The 11,781-nt window shown below is 61.1% G+C and overlaps 3 protein-coding genes across 4 annotated transcripts; 1 reads left to right on the forward strand and 2 right to left on the reverse strand.

Moving 5' to 3' along the window:
* Positions 1-897: 897 nt before the first annotated feature.
* On the reverse strand, positions 898-3,383 carry RPL28 (ribosomal protein L28). Its single transcript, XM_040633805.1, has 5 exons — positions 3,315-3,383; positions 2,894-2,982; positions 2,670-2,793; positions 1,123-1,241; positions 898-1,031 (listed from the first exon to the last, which is right to left on the reverse strand). The coding sequence occupies exons 2-5, from the start codon at positions 2,972-2,974 to the stop codon at positions 942-944; spliced, it is 414 nt and encodes a 137-aa protein (XP_040489739.1). The 5' UTR covers positions 2,975-2,982; positions 3,315-3,383; the 3' UTR covers positions 898-941.
* Positions 3,384-3,423: 40 nt separating this feature from the next.
* Positions 3,424-8,177, forward strand: TMEM238 (transmembrane protein 238). Of its 2 annotated transcripts, XR_005835712.1 has the most exons (3): positions 3,424-5,582; positions 7,835-7,909; positions 8,052-8,177. XR_005835712.1 is itself a non-coding variant. In XM_040633804.1 (2 exons), exon 1 carries the CDS (start codon positions 5,042-5,044, stop codon positions 5,573-5,575), a length of 534 nt encoding a protein of 177 aa, XP_040489738.1. In that variant the 5' UTR covers positions 3,424-5,041; the 3' UTR covers positions 5,576-5,582; positions 8,052-8,177. The 2 variants fall into 2 exon arrangements, 1 of the variants encoding a protein (XP_040489738.1); XM_040633804.1 differs by lacking the exon at positions 7,835-7,909.
* Positions 8,178-9,133: 956 nt separating this feature from the next.
* On the reverse strand, positions 9,134-10,366 carry TMEM190 (transmembrane protein 190). The gene is made up of 5 exons (XM_008709789.2): positions 10,309-10,366; positions 10,179-10,214; positions 9,616-9,741; positions 9,462-9,546; positions 9,134-9,374 (listed from the first exon to the last, which is right to left on the reverse strand). Exons 1-5 carry the CDS (start codon positions 10,364-10,366, stop codon positions 9,134-9,136), a joined length of 546 nt encoding a protein of 181 aa, XP_008708011.2.
* Positions 10,367-11,781: the final 1,415 nt, after the last annotated feature.

An 11,781-nucleotide genomic window follows, 5' to 3' on the forward strand; every position in this document is an offset into this window, starting at 1 on the left:
TTCTTCAACACTGGGAGGCAGGCAGGCAAGGGATGAGAGGGCAAGAAACCCGGAACACCTACTCTAGCTTCCCGAGATGGGAGACAAGGATTGCCTGGGGAAGATGAGGGGGAAGGGGAAGGCAAGAGGCAGCAATGAGGAGTGATCAGGGGAGCACTCTGATAGGAGTCCTATCCCGAGGGGCAGAAGTGACTGGCACTGGAGAGCAGGTAGGGGATGGAGGCTGGGGGACGGAGCACTCACACTCCCAGTCCAGCAGGGGAAACCGTGTGACCACCCAGGTTCCTAGCCAGGAACAGGTAACAGCCGCAGGCTGTCAGGACTCTGGAGCTGCATCCCTGCCCAAGACCAGCAGCTTCCGCTTCACACAAATAAGAGGGTACACTCCTGCCCCATGGCTCTGTCCACTTCACTCCTGGGGGGCCTACTCCTTAATCCTTGGGGAAAGTGGCCCCGATCTGCTTCCCGCTTCTGCCTTCAGGCCACCCCCCACCCCGGGGTGCACAGCCCAGTCCCAGACGATGAAGCCCTACACAGCACATCCTCTCACACGCACAGACCCTTGGCCTGGATCCCCAGCCCTTAGATTTGGGCTCCAAATGGTCTTTCTTAAAGCTGTCATCTGTCCACAAAGAGCCTGGTACTGTGAGGGCCACAGTGGAGGTTACTTGTTGAACACACAATTATCTGCTGCACGGTCACCTCTGATGTGTTCAACACAAGAACCTGGACCAAGCCCCAGCCCTGAGGAGCAGGAATGCTGGGAACGGAGCTCCCCTGACCCAGACCTGCTTCTTCCAGTCCCAAAACACTGCGACCAGTGTGGTAACAACAGGTGGGGAGGCATGCTGGGAGACACAGACACACACACAGGGCCGGACAAAAGGGAGACCCAGGTGAGGAGGTTGACATCTTTATTGCTTTGGAGGCAGGACAGGTGCTCAGGAGCTCTTGGTGGGGCGGGCCCGCTTCCTCTTCACCATCACAGGCTTCTGGCTGCGCAGGATGGCGCTGGCTCTGCGAATGGCGGCCTGGAGAGACAGGGTGCGGGTCCAGCCATCAGCAGAGACCCTCCTCACAAGACCGGCCAGGCTCCCCCAACCACTGCTGGCCCCCACTCACCATGCGCAGATCTGGGCGGTACTTGTTCTTGCGGATCATGTGCCGGATGCTGCTGAGGGTGGCCCGGGCATTCTTGTTGATGGTGGTCCGCACATAGGAGGTGGCGGGTTTCCGCTGGCCTGGCGGAGGGGATGGGGGTGGTGGCGGGGGTGGTGGCAGGGGTGAGTCTGATGGTGCTCTCTCACCCCGGTAATCTGAGTGCCTAGGCTGTTGAGCCTAGGCAGGCCACTCCCTGCAGCCAGCCCCATCCACCCATTTAATGCCCCAGGCCAAGCCCAGGTTTGTGCCTTGAAGTGGGTCTTCTCCTGTGTCCCTGACACAAAGTTCATCAAGTCATTTCTCACAGGGCAAAGCAGACGCAACGAGACGAGGACTCTTGTCCAAGGTCACAGGCATACAGCGGTTATCTGAACACAGGCTGCCTGCCTGCCTGGCTGGCGGACAGAAGACTGGCCCACGCTGGCCAGACAGCAAGTGCCCGCAAGACTGCAGCTCTGGTCTCTTCCCTCCTACTCTCCAGGGCCCAAGCTACCCTGTCTGGAACAAGGGTCTGAAACGAGTTGCAAGGCTTGGCCTGGATGCTGGAGGGCCAAGTAGGGATCAGGTAAGGCCATGACGGAGAGCTCTGTGCCAAGCGCCTGTCCCCCACCAGTGCACAGGTGGAACTTGGACCCCAGTGCCCATGGATCGGAAGGAAAGCACCCCCTTCCGTGTGCACAAAGCTGTGGGCCTCATTCAGGGCCTCATTCACGATATGAAATAGGATGGAGCCTATGAGATCTTGGCGAGAGTAATTACCCCAAACAACAGATGGGAAAGGTCTCACCCAAAAGACAAAGACGCTTCACCATACCAGTGATTTTCAACGTCACCCTGGACAGAGTCCCTGATCCCAGACCATGAACACTGTCAATCCAATTCCTGACAGCCCAGGAGAGGCAACCCAACAATCCAAGAGGAGAAAAGCAAGTGAGGTATTCTAGGCCCAGAGCACCAGAACGGGGTTCTCAGGAGTACGAGAACCCTAGGAGCTCACTGGTGAGCTGAGAAGGGAGGATAACCCCCACTCCAGGGTGGGCAGGAATCCAATCAAGAGCCAGCAGGTCACAGACACTGCTGTCCCTGCACCGGGAGCTGGGCTCCAAACCCAAACACAAAGCAGCCCCAATGAGAGACCAGGAAAAACCCCAGCAGAAAACAAAGGTGGTGTGGCTGCGATACCTCACGACTCAACTCTACCTGCCTCTGACGTCCTCAGTCCCCATGACCCTCTAAGACACTAAAAGCGCGTCCGGTGGGGGCGGGACGCTGGGGACCTCTCCTGCATGCACCCAGCCGGTCGCGGGTCAAACTACTGCTGCCTGCCACGGACAACGAGCCTGTCGGTTCGTAACGGTGGAAGCCGGGGGAATGCTCCCCACCTGCGACGGGGACAGCGGCCTGCACCTGACCCGCTTCAAGGATTTCACCTCGCTAAGTGCTCCACTCGAGCCCCTCTGGCCCCCCGCGGCAGATCGGAGGCTGAGCGGAGCCCAGCAGGTGCTCACCGGATCTCCGCTTCATGACCACCACCACGCCTTTCCCATCGGCCGCCGGCTCCACGCCCACAGTCTTGCGGTGAATCAGCCCGTTGTAGCGGAACGAGTTGCGAGCCTTCAGGTTGTTGGGCTCCTAGGAAGGAGAACGCACCGGGGCCGTGAGGCGGGGAAGGGGCCCGCGGGGCGGGGGCGGGGGGCGTCCTCCACAGGCCCAGGGCATGAGCCCCACTTACAGTGCTGTAGGTCTGCTTGTTCCTCTTGATCAGGAAGCTGGAGCAGTTCCGCACGACCATCCACTGCAGATGGGCAGACATGGCGGCGGCTGCGGGAAGAGCGGCAGGGGCGGGTGTCAGAGGGCGCAGCGGGCCGGCGCTGGGCCACGCGGCCCCAACCGGGCAGCAGGGGCAGGGGCGTGACTGGGAACCGGGCCAGCAGGGGTACCCGCAGAGCGCACGGCAACCTAAGGAGGCGGGCTGAACTCAGACGGAGGATGCAGATGCAGGGAACGTGAGAAGCCGCAGAGACCTCCGGCGGCGGGGTCGGGGAACGGCCAAGGACATGAGGGGCAAGACGACAAAGGCCAGGCAAGCGTAGAGGCCCCGGGCCTCGGACAAACGAGGCAACCACGCGGTCGACGGAAAGCCGCGCGCTCACCTCCTCTCGCTACAGCAGCCGGAGACGGAAAGAGGTAAGAAAGGGGCGGGGCGACGCCTTTAATACCCACACGCATTTCCGCTTCCTCTGTGGGCAAGCGCATGCCCTCGCCTATCCCCGCCTTCTCCCGTCCGCCTCCGAGGAGGCTCGGTAACGTTCGGCTACTTCCGCCAGCCTGTCGCCAACCGCTCGGAGACCTTCGGAACTCTTCGGCTAGTAACCTGAGGGCGTGTTCTCGGAGGAGGAGCACCACCCTTCCGAGGGCCCTTCGTGTGTTTTCGGAACTGCAGCGCTGGATTTCGGAGTGGGTCTGGTTTAAGAGGCCCCGAGTCCCTTTCCGCAAGGGTTTCTTTCCAGAGTTGTTCACCAGCGCTTGGCACAGTATAGGTGCTCAATAAATATTTGTTTTATGAATGAACGTGCGGATACGTGAATTACTTAAGGCCATTTCCAGGGTCTTCGGATGCTTCCGGTCTTCTTTGTAAGCTCTCGGCTATTCCCGACAAAGGCAGGGAGGCCCGCTCGGGCGTTTTCGGAACCCTTCGGAAACGCTCTCCCTCGGGGTAGCCGCCTTCTCTTATTGGCGCAAGCCCTTTCGGGTCTGTTCGGAAACACTCGTTTTCCATCCGGCCACGTTCGGAATTCTGTGGCTAATCCCGGCCGACCTCTTCGTTGGTCCTCCCCGCGGTGATCTCAAAAGGCTTCGAGTCTGGAGAGACGCTGGACGAGAGTCTTGTCGCAGACTGCTACCCCAGGAGGGCGTAGATTCCCTCTAAGGGCGGGTCGTTTGGAGGAGAAGAGATCTCCTTCAGGGGGCCTCTTCCCCGTCGCCCCTCCAGTCGGCCCGCTGTCTCACCCCATAAACTTCCTGGAAGTTTATTCTCTGTTGTCACGGTCCTCTTCGGGGGCCGCTGCCCTGCCGGTCACCAGCCTCGCCAGAACGGGGCCGGGCGCTTGGGGGGACCTCAGGAGACCCCGGCTCAACAAAAGGCACGGCCATGGCTTCCGTCGCCCCCACGAGTGCACCTGACCTGTGACTGTCCGGGAGCTCCGTGAGGGCGGGGGCTTCACCCCCCCCCTCCGAGTCCCGGCCGTCCAGAGGCACTAGGAGAAGCCTAGGGGACTGCCCTGCTGCCCCCCACAGCACCCAGACCTGACGCTGGTGCGCAGAGTGCTGGGACAGCCATCCACCTCCCAGTGGCGCACGGGCGGCCCCAGGGAACAAGCAATGAGTGAGGGAAATCTCAGCTCCCAAGAGCCCCGTGTTTCCTCCGTTAGAGCGCCCTCCCGGGGCTCCGGGTCTAGCGGCCTTGTCTCTGATCCTTGTTTTCTGACCCCACCTGTCCCCACCGCGGGGCCTGGGGTGCAGGGGGCACCTGGAGGCAGGCACTGAACAGAAACAACGTCCGCGCTACCGCAGCACCCCACGCTGCCTCCATTAGGGCACCCCGAATTTTGAATGTGTTCCTTCGCGCTCCTTGGGGTGGATAAGGCCCCTCCCACCCTTATCCGGGAGCCCGGCTGCCCTCAGCATAGGCCTCTGAGGGCCAGGACGTGCCCAGAAACCAGGGCCAGGGCACCCCCCAAGTCGGGCCCGTCTGCACCCCAGCCAGCTCAGGTGACCAGGCGGGCGCCCGGGCACACCTGGCGCCGTCCCCTGACCCCGCCCCGGGCCGGGCCGCACCCCGGAACGCTCTCGAGGGGAGCCAGCGCGGCTGAGCAGGGCCATGGCAGCGGCGCCAGCGGTGGGCGCCCCGCAAGGGCCCCCGCCGGGTGCACCGTCCCCGCCGGCCGGCGCGCCAGTGCCTGCGTCCGGCCTGGGCCGCTGCCGGATGGCGCTGCTGCTGGCGGTGGCGCTGGACGTGGCGGGCATGGCGGCGCTGCTGACCGGCGTGTTCGCGCAGCTGCAGGTGCGCGGCCGCGACTTCGGCGACCTGCTCATCTATTCAGGCGCGCTGCTCGTCTTCCTGAGCCTGCTCGGCTGGATCCTCTGGTACACCGGCAACATCGAGATCTCGCGCCAGGAGCTCGAGCGCGACTACGGCCTGCGGCCCTCGGCGCTGGCCCGCCTGGCGCGCAAGCTCTCCCGCCGCTTGTCTGCGCCGGCCTCATCCTCCGGCCCGCGCGCCGCGCCCGGCTCCCTGGGAACTCGCCGTGCGGCCCGCGCGCTCCCGCCGCCCGCCGCCGCTTCCCGCCGCGTGCGCCTGCAGCTCGCTACGCTCGAGGCCGGGCCCGGGGCGGCGGGCGCTGGCACCGAGTGAGCCCGAGGTGAGGGGTGGGGCAGCGAGTGGGGCAGCAGGGAGAGTCGGAGAGAGCTGGAGAGGCAGGGGGGAGAGCTGGAGAGATGGGGTGGGGGGGAGATGGAGAGACAGGGGGGAGACCTGAAGAGACAGCAAGAGAAACAGGGGAAGAGCTGGAGAAATGGGGAGAGATGGAGAGACGGGGGAGAGCTGGAGAGACAGCGGGGAGAGCTGGAGAGATGGGGGCAGAGAGGAAGAGACGGGAAGAGAAGGAGAGACAGGGTAAGAGCTGGAGAGATGGGGGGGCAGATGGAAAGAGATGTGGGGGTGGAAATAGAGGAGAGATGAAGAGATAGGGATGGAGAGACACAATGGGGAGAGAAAGACAAAGGACCAGATCAAGAAGAGGGAGGAGGGTAGCAGGGCCCAGAGGATGGAGCCTTGGACAGCAGCCATGAGTGCAGACTTGGAAGAGACAAAGAGACCTTGCCCCCCAGATGAGGCCTTGAGAGTCACTACTCGCTCGCCCCCACACTTGGAGACCCTGCTCTGCACTCCAGCCTGCAGGAGCACCAGGTCCCATTTAATCCTCTCACTGTAACTGGGTCTCAGGGGTCACTGTTAGTACCATCCCCATCCCAGTGGAGGACACTGAGGCCCAGAAAAGTGCCACCTCTTGCCCAAGGGCACAGCTAGGATTCTTCTGAGAGGAAAAGAGTGAGAACACCAGGAGTGTGAGACACAGGGAAGGCTCTGCTGCTCATTCCTTCCCTTTTCTCTCTCCTGTCTTCTATCCCCTTTCGGAAACACACCCTCTCCAGCTTGCACTCCTTTGCACTTCCTGCTGTGGCTCCCTGCTGCCCTCTGATTCAAACCCCTGCCAGTCACTGGGCCCCACACGTTTCAGCCCCACATCTCCTGCCTTCTTTGCAGTTATGATGGCATCCCTCAGTCCACGGACAGCCCAGGCCGTCCCACGGCAGGTGGCCTCTGTTCATGCTCTCCCCTACAACAGGAGTGCCCTTGCTGTCCCTACTCCACACGGAAGATGTCCCGTGCGTCCATTAAGAGCCAACTCAACTTTGCTGCCTATCTCTGGGTCTTCATGTTGTCTGAGTTACCCCATTATTGCTAGTTATCTGTCTTGTTTCGTCTGTGTGCTGATACTGTCTCTCCCACCGGACAGGGAGCTTCCCGATGGTAAGGCCTGGGTCTCTGGTGTCTTCCTTCTTAGCATTGCCCTGCAAAAAGTAAGCTCAGGAAATCAGAGAAGGGTGATTGGGTTGTTGGGTGGATGCGTGGATGGACGGATGAGTTGTTTGACGGGTGGATGGATTGACTGATGGGTGGGTAGACAGACTGGTGAATGGGTGGGCGGATGGAGGGATGAATGTTCAATTGGTGGATGGATGAACTGGTGGATGGATGGTTATGGTTAGACTGATGAATTGGTAGAATTCGTCAGAATTGGTGAACGGGTGGTTTGGGCAGGTAGATAGGTAGCTGGATGACAGAACGGAGGGGTTGGCCAGTGGGTAGACGGAGAGGAGGAACAATGTCAACAACGGAGGAGTGACCGATTCAGTTTCCCAAATGGGAATTCCATAAAAAAATTAAATCCTGATGTGCTAAGACCTTCTCTGTGTGTGATGAATTTAACTTTTCCCTTGTGCATCCGGAATGGCACTAGTTATAAAGCCTTCTTTGTGAGAACTGAGAAAATAGTTACTCCAATCATCTGCTGTGTTCTGTAGTTCAGAGGACGACACGGGTTTAAGAGAAGAGGGACGCGTGGATGAGGAAGCATCAGCTTACACGGAATTTGGCTTACACAAAAAATGCAGAACCACCCACGAGCGGTGAAAATCCTTTACCTTGCCCAGAAGTCCAACACAGCTGGGCAGCTCTCCGGCTGGAACCACCTGCCAGCAACGTGGGCCCAGCTGACTGGAGTGTAGGCCCCACTTCGAAGGAAGACAGGCCTGTAAAAACACAGGACTCCGTAGTGGGTGGGGTGAAGCGCTTCTGGCACACGAAGGACGGAGAACTTGAATTTTAACACAGGGACCTGAAGATTCTGGCTCCAGTCGCTCCCTTCTCCCTCTGGGACCAAAATGAATGGAGGAGCCAGACAGAGCCACTGGCAGCCATTGTTAGGTTTTGCTTTCTGTCTCTGTGTCTGTCTGTCTCTGTCTCCTGTGTCTCTTTGTCCCTGAACCCATGGTTCCCTCTACGTGTCTTCGTCTGTCCTCTCTGACTCTGCTGTCTCTCATCCTCCAGCTTGTAGCCCTGGACGCCAGGGAGGCAAACACGCTGCAGCAGACAGGGGCGTGGAGGGATGGAGGAGAAACTGAGGTGTGTGAGTCAACGTATGAGGGGCCACAGCAGAAAGAAAGGGCTCCCTTCCCCTGCCCCTCAGGCGGCTGGGCAGTGGGCCTTGGGAATGGGTCCTGGGAGGGGTCCTGAAGAGCTACTAACCCCACCCTTCCTCCTGCAGACAGATCCGCGATGCCACCTGTCAGGACTGGATTGCGGTGCACAGCTGTGGCCACCATCATCTGGGCCACCAGGATGCCTCCCTGTCCAGCCCTCTCCTCCCCTGGATAAATGGCTCTGCCTCATAGCGCTGTGTGTCTGTCTGGGAGAGGGACAGTACTGGGGCCCGGCCACACCCACAGAGAGGCCGCCCATGCCCTTGGGAACCTTGGAGCCCAGCTTCACACTGGCCCTGCCCGGAGGGGGGCGGGAGAGTGGTGCCAGGATCTTGAGCCCAGACCCGCCCTTCATTCCAGACCCCGCTCAGCCTCCACTCTCTTTGTATGGGGGTCCTCTGAGAAGCAGACAGAGGGACAAATGACACTCGCAAGGTATTTATTGGGAGGAAGTACCTTAAAAAAAAGAAAAAAAGATTTATTTATTTTAGAGGGAGAGGGGACGAGGTTAAGGGAGAATCTCAAACAGACTCCCTGCCAAGCAAGGAGCCTGGCACAGGGCTTGACCTCAGGACCCTGAGATCATGACCTGAGCCAAAATCAAGAGTCCCCACTGACAGAGCCACCCAGGCCTGGAAGGAAGTACTTATGGAGGGTACTTGGTATGGGTGCGATGCCTGGGGAAGGCAGAAGGTTTGGGCAGGACAAGTCTTCTGTACGCGCTTCCAGGAGAATTTCCGCCTGGCCACTGTAGAGTCTGAGAGTAACTTCGTCCACCAGGGGCAGCCCATGTCCCGCAGGGAGCCCTGCCGTGCTCAGGCATCGGAGGGAGGCATGGCACTTGTTGGCGGAGGGGACAGGATCCCGAGGGTACGCGGCACAGGCTGTCCATCAATGGTGCTCCAGCAGGAGAGCTGCAGGCCACCCCCCACTGACCCACCACTCCCTCGTTCCAGAGCCCACTCAGCCCAGAACCCCCAGGATCACAGCCCAGCTCCCCAGCCCCCTCGTGAACGCACACACACACACACACACACACACGCTCCTGGCCCCAGAGCCCATGGGCCCCCTGCTCCCATGGTTCTTAGAAAAGAGACCACGCATCTATATGCTATATCTGTATTGAGGGGTCCCCCCAGGGGTGCCCCTAATCTTCGTCCTCCCCCCCTTCTGTTTCTTCACCCCCTTCTGTCATCCCTTCCCCTTCGGTGGCCCCTGACACATCCCCGGCCCCCTCTGGAGGGAGGGAGGCTGGCATGCTGCCACCGGATGTCTTTTTTTCCGTCGGAGTCCCCCGGTCCTTGGATAACAGAGAGACGGTCCTCGACAGGTCACATTTGCCCTTTAAGAACCCTGGAAGGTGCAGCATGTCCCGGCGCTTGGCCCACCTGATGGGGAAGGTATACACTCAGCCTTGGCCATCTGCCTGCTCCTCTGGGGGTGCGGGACCCCCCCTCAGCCCCAGCCCCACTTGCCAGAACAAGCAGATGCTGGAGATCAGGAAGAGGAGGCCTCCACATGTCCAGCCCAGCGCCCACATGTGCTTCCTCCGCATAGTTTCTGGACAAAGGAGGCAGGTTTGAGACCCGGGAGTCTCAGCTGCCCCAGGACCAGCGTTTCGGCACTCACCATCTGGCCGCTGGTGGTAGCAGACCCCGTCACGGTAGCAGCAGCGTAGACGCAGACAGAGATTGGGGTTCTCAATTGCCGCCTGGCCCCCACAGCTCTCCCGGTCCCACACATCTCCCTCACAGCCTTGGGACCAACCACAAATGGCATCTATGTCACAGAGTCTGACCTGAGGGCCTCAGAACCCCAGGGTCCCAAAGTCAGGCTCCGGGACTGCCTGCCTAGTGTTTACTCAGTGCGGGACCCAGGCGTCCAGGCCCCTAGGCCCTCCTCCCTCAGACCCAGGAGCCCAGGCCCCCAGGCCCTCCTCCCTCAGACCCAGGAGCCCAGGCCCCCCAGGCCCTCCTCCCTCAGACCCAGGAGTCCTGTCCCCAGCCCCCTCCCCCCTCAGACCCAGGGGTCCAGGCCCCCCAGCCCTCTTCCCTCAGACCCTTGAGTCCAGGCCCCCAGCCCCCTCCTCCCTCAGACCCAGTATCAGGCCCCCAGCCCATTCTCCCTTTAGACCGAAAAGTCTAGTCTGAGCTCCCTGTCCTTGGGGGACCCAGGTTTCATCCACTGCTCACTCCACGGATAGAAGAATCCCTGGATTCCATTCCCATCTGTGGAGAAAAAGGATTGGTGTTGGAGGGGGGCTGTATAGGGGCTGAAGAGGCTCCCTGCTCAGCTCTCTGACCCTCTCTTCGGCCCCCTCACCTACTGAGCCCTGCATCAGCAGGAAGAGGCTCAAAGCTGGGATCCCAGAGCCCACCATGTTGCCTCCCCAGACCCTTGGGGCTTCTGTGGGGACAGACCTTGAAGGCCATCACCCCAGCAACCAGCTGGGCCCCGCCCACCTGCCCACCCAGCTTTCAAGGTTCTAAGTTCTGTTGCTAGGGATCCCCCCTGGCAGTGGGGAAGGAGGAAGGGGGGGTGTCACACTGGCCTGGTCATGCCTGGTTGTTAAGAAGTTGCTTCCTTAACAACCAGGTGGAAGGGTCCATGGGGGTGGGGGTGGGGGCCTGGGCATAAAAAGAGCCTCCTTAGCAACTTGGGCAGAATTGGGTGGTGGTCTAAGGCACCCCCTCCTTGCCAACCAGGGGACCCCAAGAGGTGGGGCCTGAGAGACCTTCCTGCCAGGGAATCCCTCTGCTTAGTAACCTGATGCCTGTGGGCCAGGTCCAGGGGGCCCAAAGTCTCCTGAGACATCGTTGCCAGGGGTCTTCCCCCTAGCAACCAGGGGCAGGGGGCCTGAGGCTCACTGAGCCCCATTGTTAGGAAGGCCCCCCTAACAACCAGGTGGCCTAGGAGGACAAGGGGAAAATGGGGGTTGGGCCAGTGGCCAGAGCACTTGCTCAGGAGTCTCCTTGTCCCAAAGGCTCTCCAGACCTCCCAGTGGAGAATGGATGGGGAATGCGTAAGGGGCCATGAAGATGTGAGGGCCGTGAGTGTGGCTCGTGGGCAGGAAGACCCTTCTCCCCAGGCCTCAGTCTCTCCACCCACAAATGGGGGAAGGGGTCCACGTGGAGGTCCGCAAGCTTCCCAGTTGGTCCCCCTCAGTGGTGGAAGAGAAGGCCAGCAGGGGGGCTGGGCTGAGACCATGATCCCTGGTTCTCTCAGGTGAACCTCCACTCAGCTTTGCAGTACGGTGAGGATGGGGCCTCCTGGGGCAGTGTGGCTTTGGGATCTGGACTCCTGGGTCTGAGGGAGGAGGGGCTGGGGGGCCTTGACTCCTGGGTCTGAGGGAGGAAGGGGGCTGGGGGCCTGGACCCCGGGTCTGAGGAAGGAGGGCTGGGAGTCTGGACTTCCGGGTCTGAGGGAGGAAAGGCTGGGGGTCTGGACCCCTGGGTCTGAGGGAGGAGGGGGCTGGGGTCTGGACCCCTGGGTCTGAGGGAGGAGGGGGCTGGGTTCTGGACCCCTGGGTCTGAGGGAGGAGGCGAGTGGGGTCTGGACTCCTGGGTCAGAGGGAGAAGGAGGCCAGGGACCGGGTCTGAGGGCAGCTGTCCAGAAGTCCAGACCCCATTTCTCAGGAAGCCCTGTGTGGCTGACTCCCACCCTGCGCCTGAGGGAGGAGGGGGCTGGGGTCCGGACCCCTGGGTCTGAGGGAGGAGGGGAGTGGAGTCCGGACCCCTGGGTCTGAGGGAGGAGGGGAGTGGGGTCCGGACTCCTGGGGCTTGGGGGGGGGGGGGG

This window comes from Ursus maritimus, unplaced genomic scaffold (genome assembly GCF_017311325.1).
Source record: "Ursus maritimus isolate PB19 unplaced genomic scaffold, ASM1731132v1 scaffold_19, whole genome shotgun sequence".
NCBI lineage: Eukaryota > Metazoa > Chordata > Mammalia > Carnivora > Ursidae > Ursus > Ursus maritimus.